Raw genomic sequence first — 20,160 nt, forward strand, 5'->3', positions numbered from 1 at the left:
ACTTTTATTATTACTATTATTATTATTATTATTATTATTATTATTATTATTATTATTATTATTATTAGTTTTATAATTATCGGTAGAGCTAGCTACGGAGAAAGGAGCCTCGAATTGGTTGACAGTGATCCCGATAAAGGAGATGAATTTTAACTTGAACAAAAGAGAATTCAGAGATGCAATCAAACTAAGGTACGACTGGGAGATCGCTGACCTACCGGCCATGTGCACATGTGGGGACTTATTTACCGTTGACCATGCTATGGTCTGCCGGTATGGGGGGCTGATTATTCAGAGGCACAATGAGATTAGGGACTTAGAAGCGGAAATGTTGCGCACGGTTTGCACCGACGTAGAGATAGAGCCAGTCCTTCAAGGGATCACTGGGGAAGAGTTAAATAGAGGCGCAAACAAAGCGCCTGAGGCCAGACTAGATGCTCACGCTCGCAGGTTTTGGGACAGAGAGCAATCTGCTTTTTTCGATGTTCGGGTGTGCCATCCAAACGCAGATTCGTATCGAGAAATGTCTCCGAAACAGATATTCCAACTACATGAAAATGAGAAGAATACAGCAGGCGGGTTTTGGAAGTGGAGCAAGGGTCATTCACACCACTAGTTTTTACAAGCACAAGTGGAATGGGCGATGAATGCAAGAGATTCCATAGCCGCCTTGCAGAGCTACTTGCGTTAAAGAAAGGAGATGACTACGCTACAACCATTTCTTGGATAAGGGCGAAGGTATCCTTTGCCATTCTACGATCAACCTTGCTGTGTCTCAGAGGAACCAGGAGAAAGAGAAGAGTAGCCAATATGTCTGACATTGACATTACATCGGAAAGTGCGCAAGCCAGAATTTAAGTAGTGACTTTTTTGCCAGTCTGAATTATTTTTAGATAGTCTTTATATATTTATTTTTTATTAACTTTTCGACGCTTTTTAAACTATTGAAAGTGAGAAATGAAGTAGGAAAAAGAGCAGAAGCGGAGAGAAGAAGAATATCGCGTTGTAATTTTATAAGCTTTGCATTTTTAGGCTGGATAATGCAATGTAAACTGAGAATGTCTTGAGTTGTTATCCATGTCAAGATATAAATAGTGTGCAAAAATTGATTTCCAATTATGTTATTGAATTTTATTGCATGCCTTTTATTATTATTATTATTATTATTATTATTATTATTATTATTATTATTATTTATCGAAAAGAATTGTAAATAAGTTTTAATAGCTAATCATTGTAAATAAGTTTTTAATAGCTCTTTTATATACTTTTAACTTGTAATTAGCAATTTGTGTGGAATATTTTAATAAAGAATAATTATTATTAAAAAAAAATTATAACTGAAATTTGCTTAAAAATATTATCTTTTTTTAAGCGAAATGAATTGTAAATAGGTTTTTAATAGCTCTTTTTATATACTTTTACAGGTAACTTGTAAATAGCAATTTGTGTGGAATATTTTAATAAAGATTTTATATTCTTATTATTGTTATCTTTATTATTATTATTATTATTATTATTATTATTATTATTATTATTATTATTATTATTAATAAGATCTGCACTCGTCTGTCTTAGAGGTTCTTGGGCAATACGAACAATTCAACGTGCCATCGATCAAGAACGCGGACATTGACATTGAAACTGCAGAAGGGGCCATTTTAGAGATGCTTATTTTATTTTATTTATTTATTTATTTATTTATTTATTTTTAGTCAAGTAGAGCTTATATTAAAATACTAAATTTTATTTAACTTTTTTTTAACAAATTCCGTCATATTTATAGCTGATTCGTTCCATTTTTTTATTAAAAAATATTGATTATTATTATCATTATCATTATGTTTTCGCGGGATACAATGACTAAAGCATGCAATTTAATAACAACAGAGTGATGTTTAAAGGGGAAGTATCACAAAAATTTGCTGTCATTTCAAAACCCAAAAATGTTTGACAGTTAGCAGAAACAACAAAATAATTGTCAAGTTTGTTAAAAATTATCACTCCAGTACAATAAAACTGTCGATTAGTGCCTCTGGCCAGAGACAGGGTAGGCCGGTTTCGATTGAAACTTGAAAAATATTAGGCTAATGTTTTTCAAGTTCTCGCATTTTTGTTTCCAAAATGCGCTAGAACAGATCACGAGTTTTTTCTTTCAAGAATTGAGTTGATTTCGTTCCTCTCGTCATTCTAGAATTATTATGGCAGCTGATTGAAGGTCTTATTTCATCATTTTTAACAAAAGATATCAAGAACCCCATGATACTTCCCCTTTAATGTCTTTAATTGTAACTTTTTTTTTGAGTTAAAACGTAACTGCGCAAACCTTATAAACTCATTCAAGTAGTCCCCCACTAAAATTAATATTAGCCTGCGAGCAAGCTCTCGGGGAAGAGGAAGAGCGGGGAGGGGAGGGGATTTCGAGTGCGTACGATTTGTTGACGCGTACAAGGTTTTTAATTTTTTGCAAGAGTTTGTAGTTTTCTTTTCACACTTTGTTGTTTGCAATTTTCCCGTTTATTTATTGGGATTAAATTTGGAGTTTGTGCCTACCATTCAACGGAGAACTTTTTCTTTACAATTGCCATTAAGGATAGAATTTAACCCGCATAAACAGGTCACCAGCACTAGGCTACAAAAGAAAAGTGACCTTGAAGGCTGGGAAGGTCCAGTAGGAATCGAAGCCATTGTAATCATCTTCACGCCAAGTGTTAGGTGGTTTATCATTTGTGACGTAGGGAATGTGCAAGGTGTGTAGACTGTGAATAACACAGGAAACAAAACAACTGAGAGTTATTAAAGTGCCCCTGGGACGAAAATTTCATTTTCCACCTTTTTGCATTTTCGTGTAGAACATGACCTTCTTACTCATGTTACCAAATTTCAATCCTTTACGGCGATTGGAAGTATTTTTTTTAAACCTTTTATTCGAGATTTCATGGCCGCCATTACTTGACCTTGTTCCGGAAGTTAAGGCTCAAATTATAGGAAGTGACGTCATTGGCTCAACACGAAAAATTCCACATGGCTAATTTTCATATGGATTCTACCTCATAAACTGTATTCTGCTGTTATTTAGTTCGCAACAGCAGAATACAGTTTATGAAGTAGAATCCATATGACAATTAGCCATGTGGAATTTTTCGTGTTGAACCAATGACGGGAGGAGCAAGGTGGGGTGGGGGTGGGCGGTCAAAGGATACTTCTCAGGATTTTTGGTGGAGGTGTGCCGTTTGATTCTCTAAACCGTGACCCTATTTCAGACAAACATTATGCAATTTTCCGGTACCCTTTTCAGACAAGTCATACCCATTTTCAGACCTGGTTTTGAGAATGCATACCTGTTTCTTCAAAATTCATATCCGTTTTCACACTTTCAAGTCATAATAGTTGAAATCTACACTCTATTTTGGACCAAAGTGGATCAAAAACCATACCCTTTGGTGCCACACATATCTATATAGCCAGGGGCCCAGATATAGCAAACGGGATTACTGCCACCCCTGGACTCAATGTACGACTTCCTTAAGAGTATCATTTCGCTTGGTTTGCGAGACTCCGAGATTCAAATTTCAAAATGCGAAATTCCGAGACCCGTTTTATTTTTAACGAGCTTGAGATTCCGAGACTCCAGTTTGAGACATCGAGATTTCGAGACCCACCGAAAATTTGCCGAGACCCATTATTTTTCAAGGACCATTCTATACCCCTTATAATGACAGCAATGTCGATTATTTCAAGTTGCAAATACCTGGGAAAGTGAATATTCACTTGCCTGTATCAAGTCTCTTGTGTAAATTGAAAGAGAACCGGAATGGAGGAAAGTATCAGAATTTTGATGTTGTTATTGTAAAATTTCCAATAGAGGTGTTCTTTGAACTTGTCAAGCAATCACTTTTTCTTGGGGGCTTGTCACACAATCACCAATGTGAACTGCCCACCAACCAAACCCCATTCTTGGGAGAAAAGGAATCATGACGATGAGTGCAGAAAGAATGTTAGTGTATGAGAAAAGAGTAACATGCATTGCAATACAATTCTTAGAAAAGAAACTAGGTTTATTTTGAATTATTACGTGTCTAAAACTGTTGTGTTGGTATATACTGGAACATACAAGCTCTGTACAGGGTTATTTCGCTCTTCCTTCTCATGTGTCTGATGTTGAAGACAATGGTGTCATTTTTTTCCAGATTTCTTCATCCCACCACCTCCTAAAAAACGATCGAAAAAGTGGAATTAAGGACGGTGCCTACTATTGTTACTGCGCATACGTTCTGCGCATCGCGAGATACTCCGGTTCCCTATGGGTGGTGCCTACTAATACAAGGATATTTTTGTGCAGTTTAAAACTATACGGAGAAAGCAGAACTTGCCAAATGCTTTTGGTATCTCAAAAAAAAATTGGGGGTAACCATGCATCTTTCACAGATAATTAAGCTTCAATTTAGGAAATAATCCAATACATTGCTTTATATTTTGAGAGATGTTACCCCCAATTTTTTTCCCAAGTATTCTGTAACATAAAGAAAAATTCATAGCTTTATACCATCAACAAACTGGGGAAATTTCTATGGAAACTTTGAAATCTCGCTGGCAATGTTCAAAACTGACATGTAAATTTCAAAACTCTGTTCAAATTTTAAAAATACTGGTCACGCGTGATGTGAATTGACTGTAATGTGATGTAGGGACCTTTACATTAATTGGGAATTTCTTTTCAAATAGAAGGGCCATTTTTTCAAATAATAATAATAATAATAGGCTGGAAATAATCAAAATGACATCATTGAAACTTAATGGCATTTTACTTGTCTATGTATGAAAAAAAATTCTGCAAAGGAATTGAAAGTTTACAACGCTTGAATTTTTTTTAGATCCTGAATGCTATTGTGCAAGTATCATTTCTTGCCAATATTTGACAACTGCAGAAATGATGGCATGTCAAAGTGAAATAGTGACAGTGATGCATCAGTCAATAATTGAAGGGGTACGTGAAATAAGGCCCTAAGTGACTTTTGACGTAAGGTCAAATTCTCCTTTTGTCTCACAAGCGAATGCAAGGAAATTTGGAAGGAGAATCTAGCAATTTATCAGAAGTCACTTAGGGCTTTTTTCCAGGCACCCCTTCAATTGTGACACTGCCCATCTACCGTCCCACCTCTCCTAGCTGAGCATTAGTGAGGCATAATTTTTTCAACATTTCATTTTGACGACCTTGTGATTTTTTCATAATAGCACTCTCGTTTTTTTTTTATGATATTCACCAGCAAAGAAATTAGATTTGTGTTCACCAATGTCTAAACTCTAAAGGGGTCACAGAAAGCATAACTGGAAATAACACATATTTAAGACTTAGTTTAGCCTGAATTAACTTTCATTAGAATGAAGGTAAGCCCATAAGCCCAGTACAAAATAATCAATTTTTTTTCATGTTCCCAGTGGCATTTGAATGGCTTATTTGTCTCAGCTGTGGGTATTTGCTGGTTTGTTTTCAGAAAAACCTAAAGCCTAGAATTTGGCCCAGGAAGGGGCGGGGGCCGGGGGGAGGGGGGGGGGGGGGTTGGTTGGCCACTGCTGGAAATGACAGATACATAAAGCATCAGCCAATTGACCTACCCATGGGGCCTTTCTGCGAGGCTTTTGCCTTGGCTTGTTCAAGAGCTTTTTTCTCATCCTTTAACTTCTGCTTGTGTGCAACCTCATCCTAAAGAATAAAAATCTCAAATTACATTTGCCATCTCATTTCTGGCCAAAACAAACGTCTGATAGCAAAAAAAAAGAAAGGAAAATTTATCCGACTTTGGTTATCCTCTGGAAATAATCAGGTCTGTAATTCAGGATCAACCTGACAAACATGTGATACTTTGATATGTTTGACTGCATGAGTCTTGCCCCAATGCACTGTTTTTGTAATAAGCAATTTCAGAGTTGCTTTGAACCTTGTTATGATAGTGAGGTTAAGTGCAAAGTTTTTATTATGAAAATCAGTCTTTTATTCATACAAAAAAAAATTCACACGAAAAGCTTTGTACTTAGCCTTGCTTCCGTAATGAGGTTAATAGCAACTTGGAAATGGCCTATTTATTGATTTTGGCGTATATGAAATTGTATGTGAACAAAAGAACCCCTGCCTGTTAAGAAATGGATGTTCGGTTTGATCAACAGAGGTGGCCATCATAAAGAAATTTGAGTGCTGACATTTCAAGCATAAGCACTTTGTCAGAATGAATTTGCTCTGATGAAGAATTAACATTAGCACTCGCATATCTTTACAGTGGCCAAATTTCCTTTATTTATCAATACTGTTGATAAAACCATAGTTAATTAAAGGCAATGGTTATGAAACTTGACAAACTTCTTTGTTATATGATTTTGTTTGCCTTTTTGGCCTTGAGCCTGCACAAACAACAATAAAATTTGGAATGTGTTGGAGCAACTGACCAATTGAAACATTTTTGTTAAGATATTCAACTGTGGTGTGAACGTTAAAACAAAGGAGTGTGCACGGTCATGGCCCTTCCAACATAAATTGCAGCACTATTGTTTTCATGGCAAGGTTTCCTAACCAGTCCCTCAATTAACTATGATAAAACCAAAAGTATCTTTCTGTTAAGCCCTGCATCCCAGTTTTTCATGTTGACAAAAGTGTGCAAGTCAAGTCAAGGCAACTTATCTTCCAAAGCCCTGCCATTGGAGGATTGTATGTGACGTCATGGCGGCCATGATGGCGGATAGGAACAATAAGATTTTTCTCCTCTGGGAGTTAACTTCCATTTTTATGCAAACCATGTGAGCAAATTTTCTTTTGTTTTGTCCACCAACATGGCAGCAATGCCATCCACCTATACAGTGTCAAATTCCCCACCCCAAAACAACGGCTTTCATTACTTTTAAGGGACTCACGCTATATAGAGAAAACACTGTCTAAATGCACACACAACCACGCCATTTTGCGTGTGCATTTAAAGAATGTTTTCTCTACATAAAACGAGTCCCTTAAGGACGGTGCCTACTTTTGTTACTGTGCAAATGTTCTGCGCATCTTGAGATACACTGTACTCAGGTTTCCTACGGGTGGTGCCTACTAATAAAAGGATATTTTTGCACCGTTTAAAACTATGCGGAGAAAGCAGAACTTAGCAACTCTCTTGGTATCCAAAAAAGAAAAAGGGGTAACCATGCATTTTTCAGAGATAATAAAGCTTCAATTTGGAAATAAAACGCCATACACTGCTTTGTATTTTACTGTTTTTCAGAATAATTGTTACTTAATTATCTCTAAAAAATACGCGGTTACCTCCAATTTTCTTTTTAGATTCCAATAGCCGTTGCAAAGATCTGCTTTCTTCGCATAGTCACAAACCACACAAAAATACTTCTTTATTGGTAGGCTGGCACCGTCCTTAAAAGTAACGAAAGCCAAATCAACAGCTGATGTCAAATTCTCCCTAATGGAAATCATTTTATTGCTTTTTACCTCAAGCCATCAGAGCAATGTAAATCAAGCGGCTGGGTATTCTTAAGTCGTCCCTTCCATGTAACTAGGCTGATCCAAAATGGGGTAACTGTTCACGACGAACTGATCAAACCAATTTTATGCAATCTTACCTCGTCCATCTCTTTCTTTTCTTTCTTGGGTTGTTTTAACGGCTTCTTTTTGCCTCCTTCGCAAAATACAGATTAAGCATGAGAACAAAATAAAGTGTTTAAAATATAAGCACGCTATTTACTTTACCTTCTCGTCCAGACATTTCAAGATTACGGAGAAAAACACTAGAATTTGTATACAACTCTACACTAAAATTTACTGTAAATTTTCCAAAACGTGTTCAGTTAAACTTGAGCCTGCGTTATTAATTGGTCATTTATGAAAAGACTTTTGATTGGTCAATTGGCTTCTGCACCAATCAGACCTCATGTAATGACCATGTAATAAATTTAGTCGAATGGTCAGCGGAGCGAATTACCGGTAGGTACTTCATATATGGTAATTATTATATAATTACCATATATGAAGTACCTACCATTACCCACGTGACCCGGCAGCGAGTCACAGGCATTCAAGATGGCGGCAAACGGGGTCTTCCTCCGTGGGGCTGTTTTTCGGCCAGCATCATGGTAAGTAAATGGTTCTTTTGTATTATTGTAAGTGAACAGAAGCTTCTGAGGTTCAACTGATTTTTTTCTACTTTTTTTCTTTTCTAGCCCGGGAGTAAGGAACATGGCAACGTTGAAAGATAGTAAGTTTGAAGCTAATCTTGCTTCTGTGATGTGATATTAAGCATTCATTGTTATATGCAAGTTTATATAATTATAGTTAGCCTTTCAAAACGTAATTGTTAATCAGGTTTTAGTTAATAAGGCTTGGAGTGGCAGGGTTATTCTGCAGCGTGTTAACGCATGGCTTTTTTTAGTTTCCTTGCGATTAAGGAGTGTAAAGAATATCCAGAAGATCACTAAATCCATGAAGATGGTGTCTGCTGCCAAGTTTGGAAGAGCAGAGAGAGAACTGCGACCTGCAAGGGTTTATGGAGCCGGTGCCTCAGGTGTGTTATGTAGCTGGATTTAAACATGGTCCAAACCTAGAATATAGTTACAAACCTTGTGCACAAGTTAAATAATGCAATCTAGACAGAAGACTCTGGTTATCTTGAACTTCTGAAGAAACAAAAATTCATGTAAGATAAGTGCAAGCGAAACAAGATTTCTTTTAAGACAGCCAGTACAGCAATAGTTTAAAATTGGTGGAGTTAAAGTTAGCGAAGGTTTACTTGAGAATGTGTAACATAATGCACATTCTGCCAGTATGTCCTGGGTTTTGCTTTTATTTTTCTTTGTTTTTGGTTATGGGAATGTATGATAATGAGTACAAAACAGAGGAAATTAAAAAATGAACCACAACACTCATTTGTTAAAAAGTAACTCAAACCATTTAATGCGCCGGCCCTTACATTTTTCTGATGTTTCAGAAACAATATGGAAACAACCGCAAACACTTAAATGTTTAAAGTTACTTTCCCCAGCATAATGGGCCCTTTGCAGCTAACGGTCACATGGTACATAATCCACCTTGCTGGGATGCAACCTACAGACTGGGACATCCAAAACAAAGCAACTTTCTCCAGTCAAATTTGAATTTTCTTTGTTTTGGATGTCGTAGTGTGTAGATTGCATCACAGCATGATGGATTTTGTACCATGTGACTGTTAGCTGCAAAGGGCCCATTACATAGTGCTACACACCAGCACTGTTTAATCTTTGTTTCTGTACGTTGTACTAGTCAAGCATATAAAAGTAGAAGCATTTGTTCTTGTTTAGTCTAAGTGCACAGCCATTAACTATTTTTGTTTTTTTACTGTGCCTGTCAATAACATACAGACTCTGAACTTCAAATGCAACTAACGATTTGTGTTGTGTAATGGCTGTCAGTCGTAAATACAGTGACATTCGGCTGACCCCCAAAACATCAGAAACTGACAAAGTGGATCGAAATCCACCAATCACAGCACAAGAAATTGACCTTTTGACAAAGCTGAGCCGAAAAATGTTTTCTTAGAGGTCCGCTGCAATGATTAATGGCAGTGAAAAGCGTATCTGGTGGTTGAATCTTGAACTTCAGAGTCTGAATGTTATTAAAAGGCGCAGTAAGATACATTGATTGACTTTTATGATTGATGTAACATTGAACAACCTTTGTTGATTAGTTCTTAAACAACAACCAATAAAATGTTTGTTTTTTTTTATTAGAATGTACAGTGTAGTACCGGTAGTCTAAAAATAAGGTCATCTTTTACTTAATCCGAGAGTGGCTGTTGTAAGACAAATGCTACATTGTAGAGAAGTGGTGGAACCTTTAGTTAAACTTGGTCAAGTTTAATTATCGATGGATGGGGCAAGGCTTGCTAAAAGATAGCTTTTGTTAAATGTAACCACAATTTTCTGTAAAAACTTATCACCTACTCACTTTTTTGTTCTCTTTAGCTTTGTCTGAGAAGGTAGAGATCAAGCCAAGTGAGGCAGAAAAAACACAACCAAACAACTTGATAGTAGTGTTGTCATCTGATCGTGGTTTGTGTGGTGGAATCCACTCTAACTTGGTCAAAGCTGTGAAAGCTACGTTGGCAGAAAAAGAAGGAGAAAACACAAAGATTGTAGCATGTGGAGAAAAATCCAGACAACTCTTTCAGAGGACGCATGGTAGGCATAACCAATAATTGTTTTTTTTTTTTTTTAATTTTTTTTGTAAGTTAGCCCTTTCAAAATGTCTTAAGTGTGGTAATAACCAGAAAGATTTAATTACTGTTCTAAGTCCAAAGGTGTCTTGGGGAAAATTAGGATGAACAAAGTGGCAAATAATCTTCTGTAGGGAAGAAAATTGCTGTTAGCCAGTGCATTTTGATAGGGCGACAAGTACTGTATGTTTGTGAAGGACTGCACAATGCTTGAAAGAAAGGCATATCGTACTATTTAGATGAAGTCAAGGGAAACTTTCAGTCATTCACAAAACTATGGTCACTGGTTTTTAAACATGGTTTATTAGATATTGTTTCATCAAAGTTGGGATTTTGCCTAACATGTTTGTGTAAGTTGCAGTAGATATTGGCTGATATCTGATTGTTATTTACAGCTCTGGTACTAATATCATAGAGTGGATAACTGTATCCAGCGATTAAGTTGCTGTCCATCAGAAAATGTATTACTTAAAATATATTTTATCCGCTGGATAGTGTTTTATCAGATGGATAGAGTTATCAGCTCTTTGAGCAACCAGGACCTGTTGTTCTAACTTTCTAGCGGGCCTTCAGCAAACAGCAATTCTGATTTATTTTAGGTTGCATACAAAGTTGTAGTCTTACTCATTCAAAACTAAAACTCCTCAGGAAAGCAAACAGCAAGTAGTTACATTTTCATTGGCCCGTCTGTGTCCTCAGAGTGGACGCAGTAGTCTATATGGTTATTCAACTTATTTTATCATGTGAATGTCTTATCATATGTAGATGTTATAGCAAAAGCCAGTAAAGAATGTCTGTAAACTGGCACCCTACAGTGAACCAACTAAGCAGTGGAAATTTTAACTATTGTTGTAACATTTTTGCTTCACGCTCGTATATACAGAATACAAACTTGCACATGTACTTAAGAATAAAATTGATAAAATTGCCAGTAAAATTGACTTGCACTGTTGCCCATGTCTTTGTGACCTATTAAGAACAACAGAAATTGATTCTGATTTTTTTTTTTTCACAGCCGACAACTTGCTGATGAGTTTTTCTGAAATTGGCAAAAAGCCACCTCAGTTTTGTGAAGCTACATTTATAGCGCAGGAGATCTTAGACAGTGGATTTCAGTTTGACATGGGAGAGATGTACTACAACTGGTTCAAGTAAGGTCAAACTCATGTTTAGGTTGATCAAGGACAACAAGCTTCCTGACATCGTTAAATTTTATAGCTGCCAACTTTTTTATGATTACATTGTAGATGCAAAGCCTTCCAATTTCACCCTAACCCTAGTACCTGAGCAACATAATTACGCCACTTGAATTGCTTCCCTACAGCATCTGAATCCTAGTCCTTTCACAATAAATATGTGGAAATTTTGCCTAACAATTATTGGATGCTATTACTGGAATGATATTCCTATATCTAGTCGTCAAAAACCAACAAAACAACTACTTAAACAAGCTCTCTTCCAGTATTTAATTTTGCTCAGTATTACTCTAGTTCGCCTCAAGGCTAAAACAGAGACACATAAGATACACAGTTCATGTTGTGCTAGCTACAAAGGAGCTCTTGTTGATAAAATACTATAACGCAAATTCTTAACATACATGTAGAGCTGTTTTCGATTCAGTGTGGAAAGTACTTTTGCATTTGCATTGCTATGGTCTGTGATTGGTTAAGAAAACTCAAGCCACTTTCTCAACCAATGGGAAATATCCAAACCAAAACCAATTGTGTTTTCGCCGCATGCGTTTTCCTGCATTTGGGGCCAATTACATGAATTTGCTTAGAATTCTGATTGGCTCATTGTGTTGTTTACATCTGTTGCGATTGGCCAGAGTAATTACTTTGGTTTTGGTTTTACGACACTCAATTGGAAACTGCTCTATGATCAAAACAAGTTACAGTCAACTCCCTTTATAATTATTGCAGAAAATATAAAATATATATAAAAAAAGGCAAGTTAAAGTAATTTATATGGCTGAACATTGTTGCATGAGATGTGAAGTTTAACCCTCAATACATGTACAATATAACCTTGAGTTTCTGTGTTGTGCTAATTTCAGCCTTCTGTCATGTTCATTACAGCTGAGCTTTCCTTGACTTTTTCTGTTGTAAGATGGTGCACTATGATGAAATGTTTATTCACTGCATATATTGTGCTTGGAAACCACAGATGTGTTGATTTGTTATTTTTTCTGTAGGTCTGTGGTGTCATACAAGACGCTAACCAAGCCTCTTCTCTCATTTGACACCCTAAATGCCGCTTCAGGAGGTCAGTTTCTTAGTACAATACTACATACTTGCCTGTGTCAGAATTAACCCTTTCAGCCCCAGTGTGCAGTTCCAGAAAAAAATCCATAGCATGCAATACTACATACTTGCCTGCTTTAGAATTAACCCTTTTAGCCCCAGTGTGCAGTAACAGGAAAAAATCCATAGCATGCAATAAGTACTACATACTTGCCTGCATTAGAATTAACCCTTTCAGCCCCAGTGTGCAGTTACAGAAAAAATCCATACCCACTCCATTGAAGGTCATCAGAAATTACTAGGGGAAGGGGGGTGTTAAAAGTCAAATTTTAGAAGCAAAGTGTGAAGCTAAACAAGAATTTCCTGGGGGAGTGTGTGTGTGTGTGGAAGGGGAGGGGAAAGGGGTACAAAACAAAAACCTTCCATGGGGGGAGTATGGATATTTTCTGGAACTGCACAATATCATAATCTATATTCTCAGGACTCACAGTCCTCCATATATTTCTTATGTTACTAGTTGGAAGATTTTATCTAAAAAATCAAGGAATTTTATCTTTGATGATTATTTCCTTTATTCTACTGACTTACCGGTAAATGTTTAATCAAACGGCAATGTTGTAAGGAGAAGTAATATATTGGTCATCGCTGATGCTTAAGTGAAGGATTAAGGGAGCTACTTTCTGCTGAGTTAAAAAAAGAATACCGTAACAATTCAATTCAGTACCCACCTTCCAACAAGCATTCCCCTTCTTATGACCATTTCCCTTGAATGTTGTTTTGTTAACAAGTGCTCCTATTTCTATAAACACCTTCTGTCTTGTGCATTGTACGTTCTCTCTGGATCTTGAGTTTCATTTTGTTCATATCCACCCCTAATCCAGTAATAACCGTGACCCATGCAGTAATGGAATCACAGGATCAAAGTTCTACTGTCATTTGGTTTTCCATTTTTGTTTTGTTTGAATTCTGAAAGTTTTGTAATATTGAAGACAGTGTTTTAGAAAAGAAAAGCGAAATAATGTTTTGCTGACTATCTGAACTCATGTTTTTACAGTTGTTTATATTGTATTTTCTATTATTGTTCTTCAAAGTGTTTTAATGCACTCCAATGTTAATGTCAAAAATAATAAATAAGTAAAGTAAGTAAAGTGAAGCAATTGTCAATAATAATATGGGGAGTGCTTGTGCAATCTCCAGAGCCAGAGGCTCATGATATCGTGATTCACAATAATCCTGATAAAATTGGAATTTGGAAATGTTGGTTTTTGTGAAGAGGGGAAAACTGGAGTACCCTGAGAAAACCCTCTTAGAGCAAGGATGAGAACCAACAACAAACTCAACCCATATATGACACAGAGTCATGGAATGAAACCTGGGCTACATTGGTGGGAGGCGAGTGCTCTCATCACTACGCCATCCCTGACCCCCAAATTTACCCCATCTGTAATAATAGTTGCCTCCTCTCAGATATTATAAGCACCCTCCCCTCAGCTGCCAGAAGTAAATTAGCACCGGTGGCAAGAAATCGAGTTATTATTGTATTCCTTTTTCATAACCAAACTGCATTCTTCATTGAACTGATGTGTATTCATCTAATATCTTGAAATTTTGCTTTCAGATGTGCTCAGCACGTATGATGATCTTGATTCGGATGTAATACAGAGCTACTCAGAGTTTTCTCTTGCTAGTCTTCTGTTTTACGGCATGAAGGAAGGAGCCTGCAGTGAGCAGAGTTCACGCATGACAGCCATGGACAGTGCTAGCAAAAATGCTGGTATGTTACTACAATCATACTCCTTGTCTAATTATAACTTAGAAGTTATTTCCTAGTCAAGCAAATGAGACAGCACCCTGCTCTGTTTATGATTGAACCCATGCACATGGGTTAGCCACCTCAGCTGTGGCCTTATAGTCAGTTCCATCACTATGAATTTTTAAAAAACTTAGAAACACGTCACAAGCAATGAAAATCCGTTTGTTTTTCTTCAGGGCATATGGCTTTAAGATGCTTCGAATCCACCATTTGTAAAATAAACACTAGACAAATTACTTATTATGAGTAACAATCAGTAATAGCCCTTGTTTCAAGTTGTCTTATTTTGGAATAAGAATGAGCTTTTCAAACTATGTGGTTTTTTTTCCCACAGGTGAAATGATTGACAAGTTGACACTCACATACAACCGAACACGTCAAGCTGTCATCACAAAGGAGTTGATTGAGATTATTTCAGGAGCTGCTGCTCTAGATTAGACAGTTTAAACTTTTTATTGAAACTGAGTGTTGATTAGTGTTGGTAACAGTTGGAAATAAACAATTCTTTGAGAACATTTTCTTTGTGTTTTATTTGTAATCATGACGTAGATGAAAGTCGAAACAGGTGAATCAAAGAACTGGCTAAAGAGAAATCTGTGAAGAAAACTAAAAAGTAAATAAGAAAAGACAAGTTGGTAGGCTTTTTTTTTCTTTGTAAACCTGTTTTAACGTTCCCTCAGCCCAGATCTGTTCCCCTTGGTCAATTTAAAGGTTCAGAGCATAGCCATTGTGTGTTAAATGGTGCATAATTTCTTTTCAATAACAAAGTCCCATATTTTAATTTCAACTGATGCAAAAACCCTTGCTAGTGACCAAGTCTGCCTGACATCCATCAAAATATGGTACCTTTGACCCTTTTTTCACAATTTTATATCCATTTTCAGACCCTGTCCCTACATCCAAACCTATTTCTGTAAAATCTGTCCCCGTTTTTTTTACTTCCAGACCAAAATAGTCAAAAGCTATACAATATTTCAGTCCAAAACGGTTCAAAAACCATACCCTTTGGCTCTGCATCTACCTATACAGCTTATATTGGGAGTTACCCCCCAGCGGTAGAGTACTTTATGAAACACTCTTCATCAACTTTGTACCAAAGCCTGTGTTACAGTTTCTGGCGGAGGGAAGGGGAGGTAGGTGGGTAATCAGCTATATTAATAATGATGAGGTAGGAATGAGGCCAAATTATTAGACTCCAAAAACTTTGGCTTTTCCTTTCTAAACCTGAACACAAAAAGGTCCAACACATAACCCCCAATAGTCCCTTTTCGTTTTGTTTAAAATGGCAAAACCCCAGAAAAGTCCAACAGTCCATGACATATCCCTCCCAAAGTCCCTTTTTCTCTTTGCATGAAAAGGCCAATCCTGGTGTGGCGGTTCTTAGTTTTGAGTCTGTGGATGAAATCCTAAAGTGTGACCATTCAAATGAAAGCTACTGAGCAGTACTTTCCTGTGGTGCTGTTTATTACGTTGCGCAAGGTGGTTCTAACTTATGAGTCTGTGGATGGAATCCTAAAGTGTAACCATTCAAATGAAAGCTACTGGGCAGTACTTCCCTGTGGTGCTTTTTGTTATGCTGTACAAAGTGGTTCTAACTTTTTAGTATGTGGATGAAATCCTAAAGTGTGACCATTCAAATGAAAGCTACTGAGCAGTACTTTCCTGTGGTGCTTTTTGTAATGCTGTACAAAGTGGTTCTAACTTTTGAGTAAGTGGATGAAATCCTAAAGTGTGACCATTCAAATGAAAGCTACTGAGCAATAATTTCCTGCAGTGCTGTTTTTTTATGCTGTACAAAGTGATTGGCTTTGAGCGAGACTAACTTTTGAGTCTGTGGATAAAATCCTGAAGTGTGAACATTCAAATAAAAGCTACCAAGCAGTACTTCCTGTGGTGCTGTTCGTTATGCTGTACAAAGGGTGTTCTCGGTTTTGAGTCTGTGGATAAAATCTTAAATTGTAGCCATTCAAATGAAAGTTACTGGGCAGTGCACTCCTGTTGTGCTGTTTGTTATACTGTACATAACATATGCTGGACAATAACCAAGAACAAACTCAACCCACATATGCACCATCCCTCACTCAGCTGCCCCAAACTAATCTGAGCAAACAGGCCACAAAGTTAATAAAAGAAATACATAATTAAGTCTTTACCTTGTGTTGTCCCTCAAAAACCACCCAGGGTGAAACACACTGTAGATTTCTCCTTTGATGTTGCTTCTGAAGTGCTCTCATCACTTTATTGTGTGCTTGATGACAAAACAAAGGATGGCCGAAATTTTTTTCTTAACTTGGCAATTATGTATGGATTTTTCTTCAAAATAACCCTTAGTTTTCTATATTGATTTCAATAGCTGTTGCTAAGATCTTCTCTCAAGCAAAATACCTTTGAATTAGGTCGGCACTGTCCTTAAGAAATTTTATCAGAGCTTCTCAAACCATTCTGAGATGTGTAGAATGTATTCACAGTAGCAAAAGGAGACATCATCCTTGAACAGGTCGCACTTTGATGATGTCATCCACAGACTCAACAGGTTGAACAGATCACGATGCAAATTTCTACTCCAGGAAAGAAAAAGGAATAAAACACTGTGGAGTAAAATTATCGACCATAGTAACAAATGTCCCCACCCATCACCTGACAATGTTATTAATAAATGAAAACAACACAAACTCCACAATTCAATCTCATATTTAATTCTATACTTATTGATCTAATTTACATTCGTATAAGCATTTCAATGATTTTTACAACATTTACAAACAGTATTATGGCTAGATTTGCCGTATAATGTTCAGTAGTGACACCTTTTAAAACAGCAAAAAAAGTGAATGCTTTAAAAAATGAGATACAAATTATGCTCTAAAAGCAATAAACTCGTTTTGATTTTCTTTACAATACTTAGTTTTCTTTGTTTCACGGTTTAGATCCGTGTCACACATGAATGCAATAGTAGACTCTGTACATGTTACATCTTTATATACCTCTAATTAACAAAAATTAGACTTCAAAAAACACAGAGCAAACAGCATATGAAAGAAACGGGCACACCTTCTTTGAAGGTTTTTCATACCTATAATCCTCTACTTAGCAATAGCTGAATAATTACTATATCTAAAGTGAAAAAGAAAAACGACCGAGAAAACCTACCAGTCGTGCACTCATAACACAAATGAATTCGAAGGGTGGTAGCATTTATATATCAAGTGTTTTTCACAAAATATTAAAACTCTATCTTTGGAACAGGTTTGTACTGATTTTCACAGTCTCAAACGTGATGCGACTCATTAAACTGACAAGCCTCACCAAAACAAAATGGCATAAGGATAAACCTGAGTAAAACGATGCAAACTTTATGATCAAATAGCTCAGTTGCTCTTACATATGAACTCGCTCTGTGTTTTAGGACTTAATTTAAAACCTACAAGTAATAATAAGTTTGTGCTCCGTAAAAATTTAACTCTAACATTAAGATAAACTATGCATTTCTTTGCACAAGACTAAAATCATCTTTATATTAAAATACGAGCCTGTTAACTAACTAAGGGCACCTTATCCTGTCAGTTTCAGTCACTTTCGATACATTTGAAAAGCTTCTCACTGGCAAAGATCCAAATTCTGCTCCTCTCTCGTCATTGGTTCATTTTAAAATGCTGTTCAATTCAAAATGGTGGTCATGCGTACTACTGAGGAAACAGCTCATTTTGATGCTCTTTTTTGATTGGTTAATTTCGATCCAAAAAGGCGGACAAGCGTAGTGCAGAGGAAGCAGTTAATTCTGCTCCTCTCTCCTGATTGGTTTATTTCGATCCAAAATGGCGCACATACGGACTGCTGAGGAAACAGCAAATCGTGCTGCTTCTTTCTGATTGGTTTATTTCGATCCACGATGGCGGCTGCAGTTGTGACAGCACAAAAACACAGTCGGAGTTATAAGATCAACTCAGCTGTTGGTGAATTCGTACACAGTTAGCATTATTCACGTCCCTGAAACGATAAAATGACTTTAACATCGATGGAAACGTAACGCTCAATGTTTGTGTGGTTAACAAATGACTGCTTGGAGTTTACACTGTAATATGCCCTTGTGGACTCTTCACTTTTTCTTAAGAACTGTACGAAGGTAAAGAATTGAGGAATCAACATGTAAATTAGCAATGTTGGAAATAACACAAGTGAAAGAATTGTACAATTGAGAGACAAAGCAGAAAAAGATTGAAAAGCCAGCAAGTTTTAGATTGCGGTCTGATTTCAAGCTGCTGTTTGGTTGAACTGCAAGAATTATTAACCGAGAATCGGTGATAAGCGCTCTTCACATCTTTGTAACTGTGTTGGTGAGTTTTGAGATGTAATAAAATGTGATTGTTTGAAGTGTAAATTTGTTTGTTAATTATTTCTCTGTACATCAAACGGACTAACTGAATATATGAGATGATTTGACTCTAAAATTATGACAGGAATCATCTGCATTAAAAACAGTAAATTTGTACTAAAAGTACCTTATCTAAACGGTTCATCAGCTGGAACTTAATGTAAGAATTTAGTTTTTACAGAGCACTTACATGCGTTTGATATTGTAGTTTTAATTTAAGGCTACTCTGTTTTAAAACTAAAGATGAAAATTAAAAAAGCTTAAATAGGATACGGTCACCATGTGCTGCTTTGAGTTTTTTACGAACAGGATCACTTATGTTATTGCCCCACAAACCCAAGCATTCCAGAGTATTATTATTACACAACCCTTCACAAATCTTATCAGCGCCTTCACTGCCGAGTTTATTGTCAGACAAATCCAAGTGTGTCAGTGTATTATTACACAACATTTCACAAATCTTATCAGCGCATTTACTGTCGAGTTCATTGCCAGACAAATCCAAGAGTGTCAGTGTATTATTATTACACAACCCTTCACAAATCTTACCAGCGCATTCACTGCCGAGTTTATTGCCAGAGAAATTCAAGTGTGTCAGAGTATTATTATTACACAACATTTCACGAATCTTATCAGCGCATTTACTGTCGAGTTTATTGCTTAACAAACCCAAGCTTGTCAGAGTTGTGTTCTCAGTGAGCATCTTAGCAATTATATCACACTCAACATAATGCGTGGTTCAATTCTACCTGTTACCATCTCACCCCCGGGCATTTGTGTACTTGACGTCCTATTCCCCACCCCCGGGCACACAGAAAGAGACAATTCCCTACCCCCGGGACTCATGACATGGACTAAAAATAAACTGCTTCGTTTTGATGATTTATTTCTTTATTTAACCAAAACCAGGAACCTGAAAAATCCTAAACTTTTAGAACGAACGCGTATACATATTTAAAGAAGTCCAAGCTGATTGCCGCAAATTCGAGTTGAATTCGAAGCGACGCGTACGCATTGCATGCAGAAAACCAACTGTAAAATTTGAGAACAAATCTGGGAGCCGAAACGTTTACCCAAAGCGTATACCTAGCCTTTAAGATAAAAGTATAAAAATGAAACAGCCTTGAATATACGAAATAAAGCTACTAAATTCGGATACTTACGTCAAATCAAGCTCTGGGATAAGCTTTTAAAGTAATGAATGAAAATATAAATCACATCGCCTCCATCAGATCGATAAAATAAAATATATTTTCATTTTATAAACTGCAACAAATTACCAATAACACTTAAATTCAAACAGAGCTTTCAGCTTCGACAGATCACTCTGGTTCAGCTATTCGCTAACGTACTCAATGGTTTTGCCAGCGGAAAACGTGGCCTTTTCCGCGTAATTAGCCGCCATTGTCACCCCATAAGTCCTTGCGTGAGTAGTTATTTCGATTTGCCCCGCCCCCTACCCCCGGGCAAGACCGCTTGAGGAAATTCCCGACCCCCGGG

At 36.8% G+C, this 20,160-nt stretch overlaps 2 protein-coding genes and 1 pseudogene across 2 annotated transcripts; 2 read left to right on the forward strand and 1 right to left on the reverse strand.

The window, feature by feature from the left end:
* Positions 1 to 86: 86 nt before the first annotated feature.
* LOC146459081 (uncharacterized) lies at positions 87 to 1,136 on the forward strand (annotated as a pseudogene).
* A 2,901-nt stretch (positions 1,137 to 4,037) lies between these two features.
* LOC146459082 (translation machinery-associated protein 7-like) lies at positions 4,038 to 7,844 on the reverse strand. The gene is made up of 4 exons (XM_085089830.1): positions 7,736 to 7,844; positions 7,609 to 7,664; positions 5,617 to 5,704; positions 4,038 to 4,211 (listed from the first exon to the last, which is right to left on the reverse strand). Exons 1-4 carry the CDS (start codon positions 7,749 to 7,751, stop codon positions 4,177 to 4,179), a joined length of 195 nt encoding a protein of 64 aa, XP_084945956.1. The 5' UTR covers positions 7,752 to 7,844; the 3' UTR covers positions 4,038 to 4,176.
* A 195-nt stretch (positions 7,845 to 8,039) lies between these two features.
* LOC146459083 (ATP synthase F(1) complex subunit gamma, mitochondrial-like) lies at positions 8,040 to 14,803 on the forward strand. Its single transcript, XM_085089829.1, has 8 exons — positions 8,040 to 8,118; positions 8,206 to 8,240; positions 8,415 to 8,546; positions 9,982 to 10,197; positions 11,248 to 11,383; positions 12,427 to 12,497; positions 14,094 to 14,249; positions 14,623 to 14,803. Exons 1-8 carry the CDS (start codon positions 8,066 to 8,068, stop codon positions 14,724 to 14,726), a joined length of 903 nt encoding a protein of 300 aa, XP_084945955.1. The 5' UTR covers positions 8,040 to 8,065; the 3' UTR covers positions 14,727 to 14,803.
* The last annotated feature ends 5,357 nt before the right edge of the window (positions 14,804 to 20,160 follow it).

The sequence above is a fragment of the Pavona decussata genome, unplaced genomic scaffold (genome assembly GCF_977016875.1).
Source record: "Pavona decussata unplaced genomic scaffold, jaPavDecu1.1 SCAFFOLD_223, whole genome shotgun sequence".
Taxonomy (NCBI): Eukaryota; Metazoa; Cnidaria; class Anthozoa; order Scleractinia; family Agariciidae; genus Pavona; species Pavona decussata.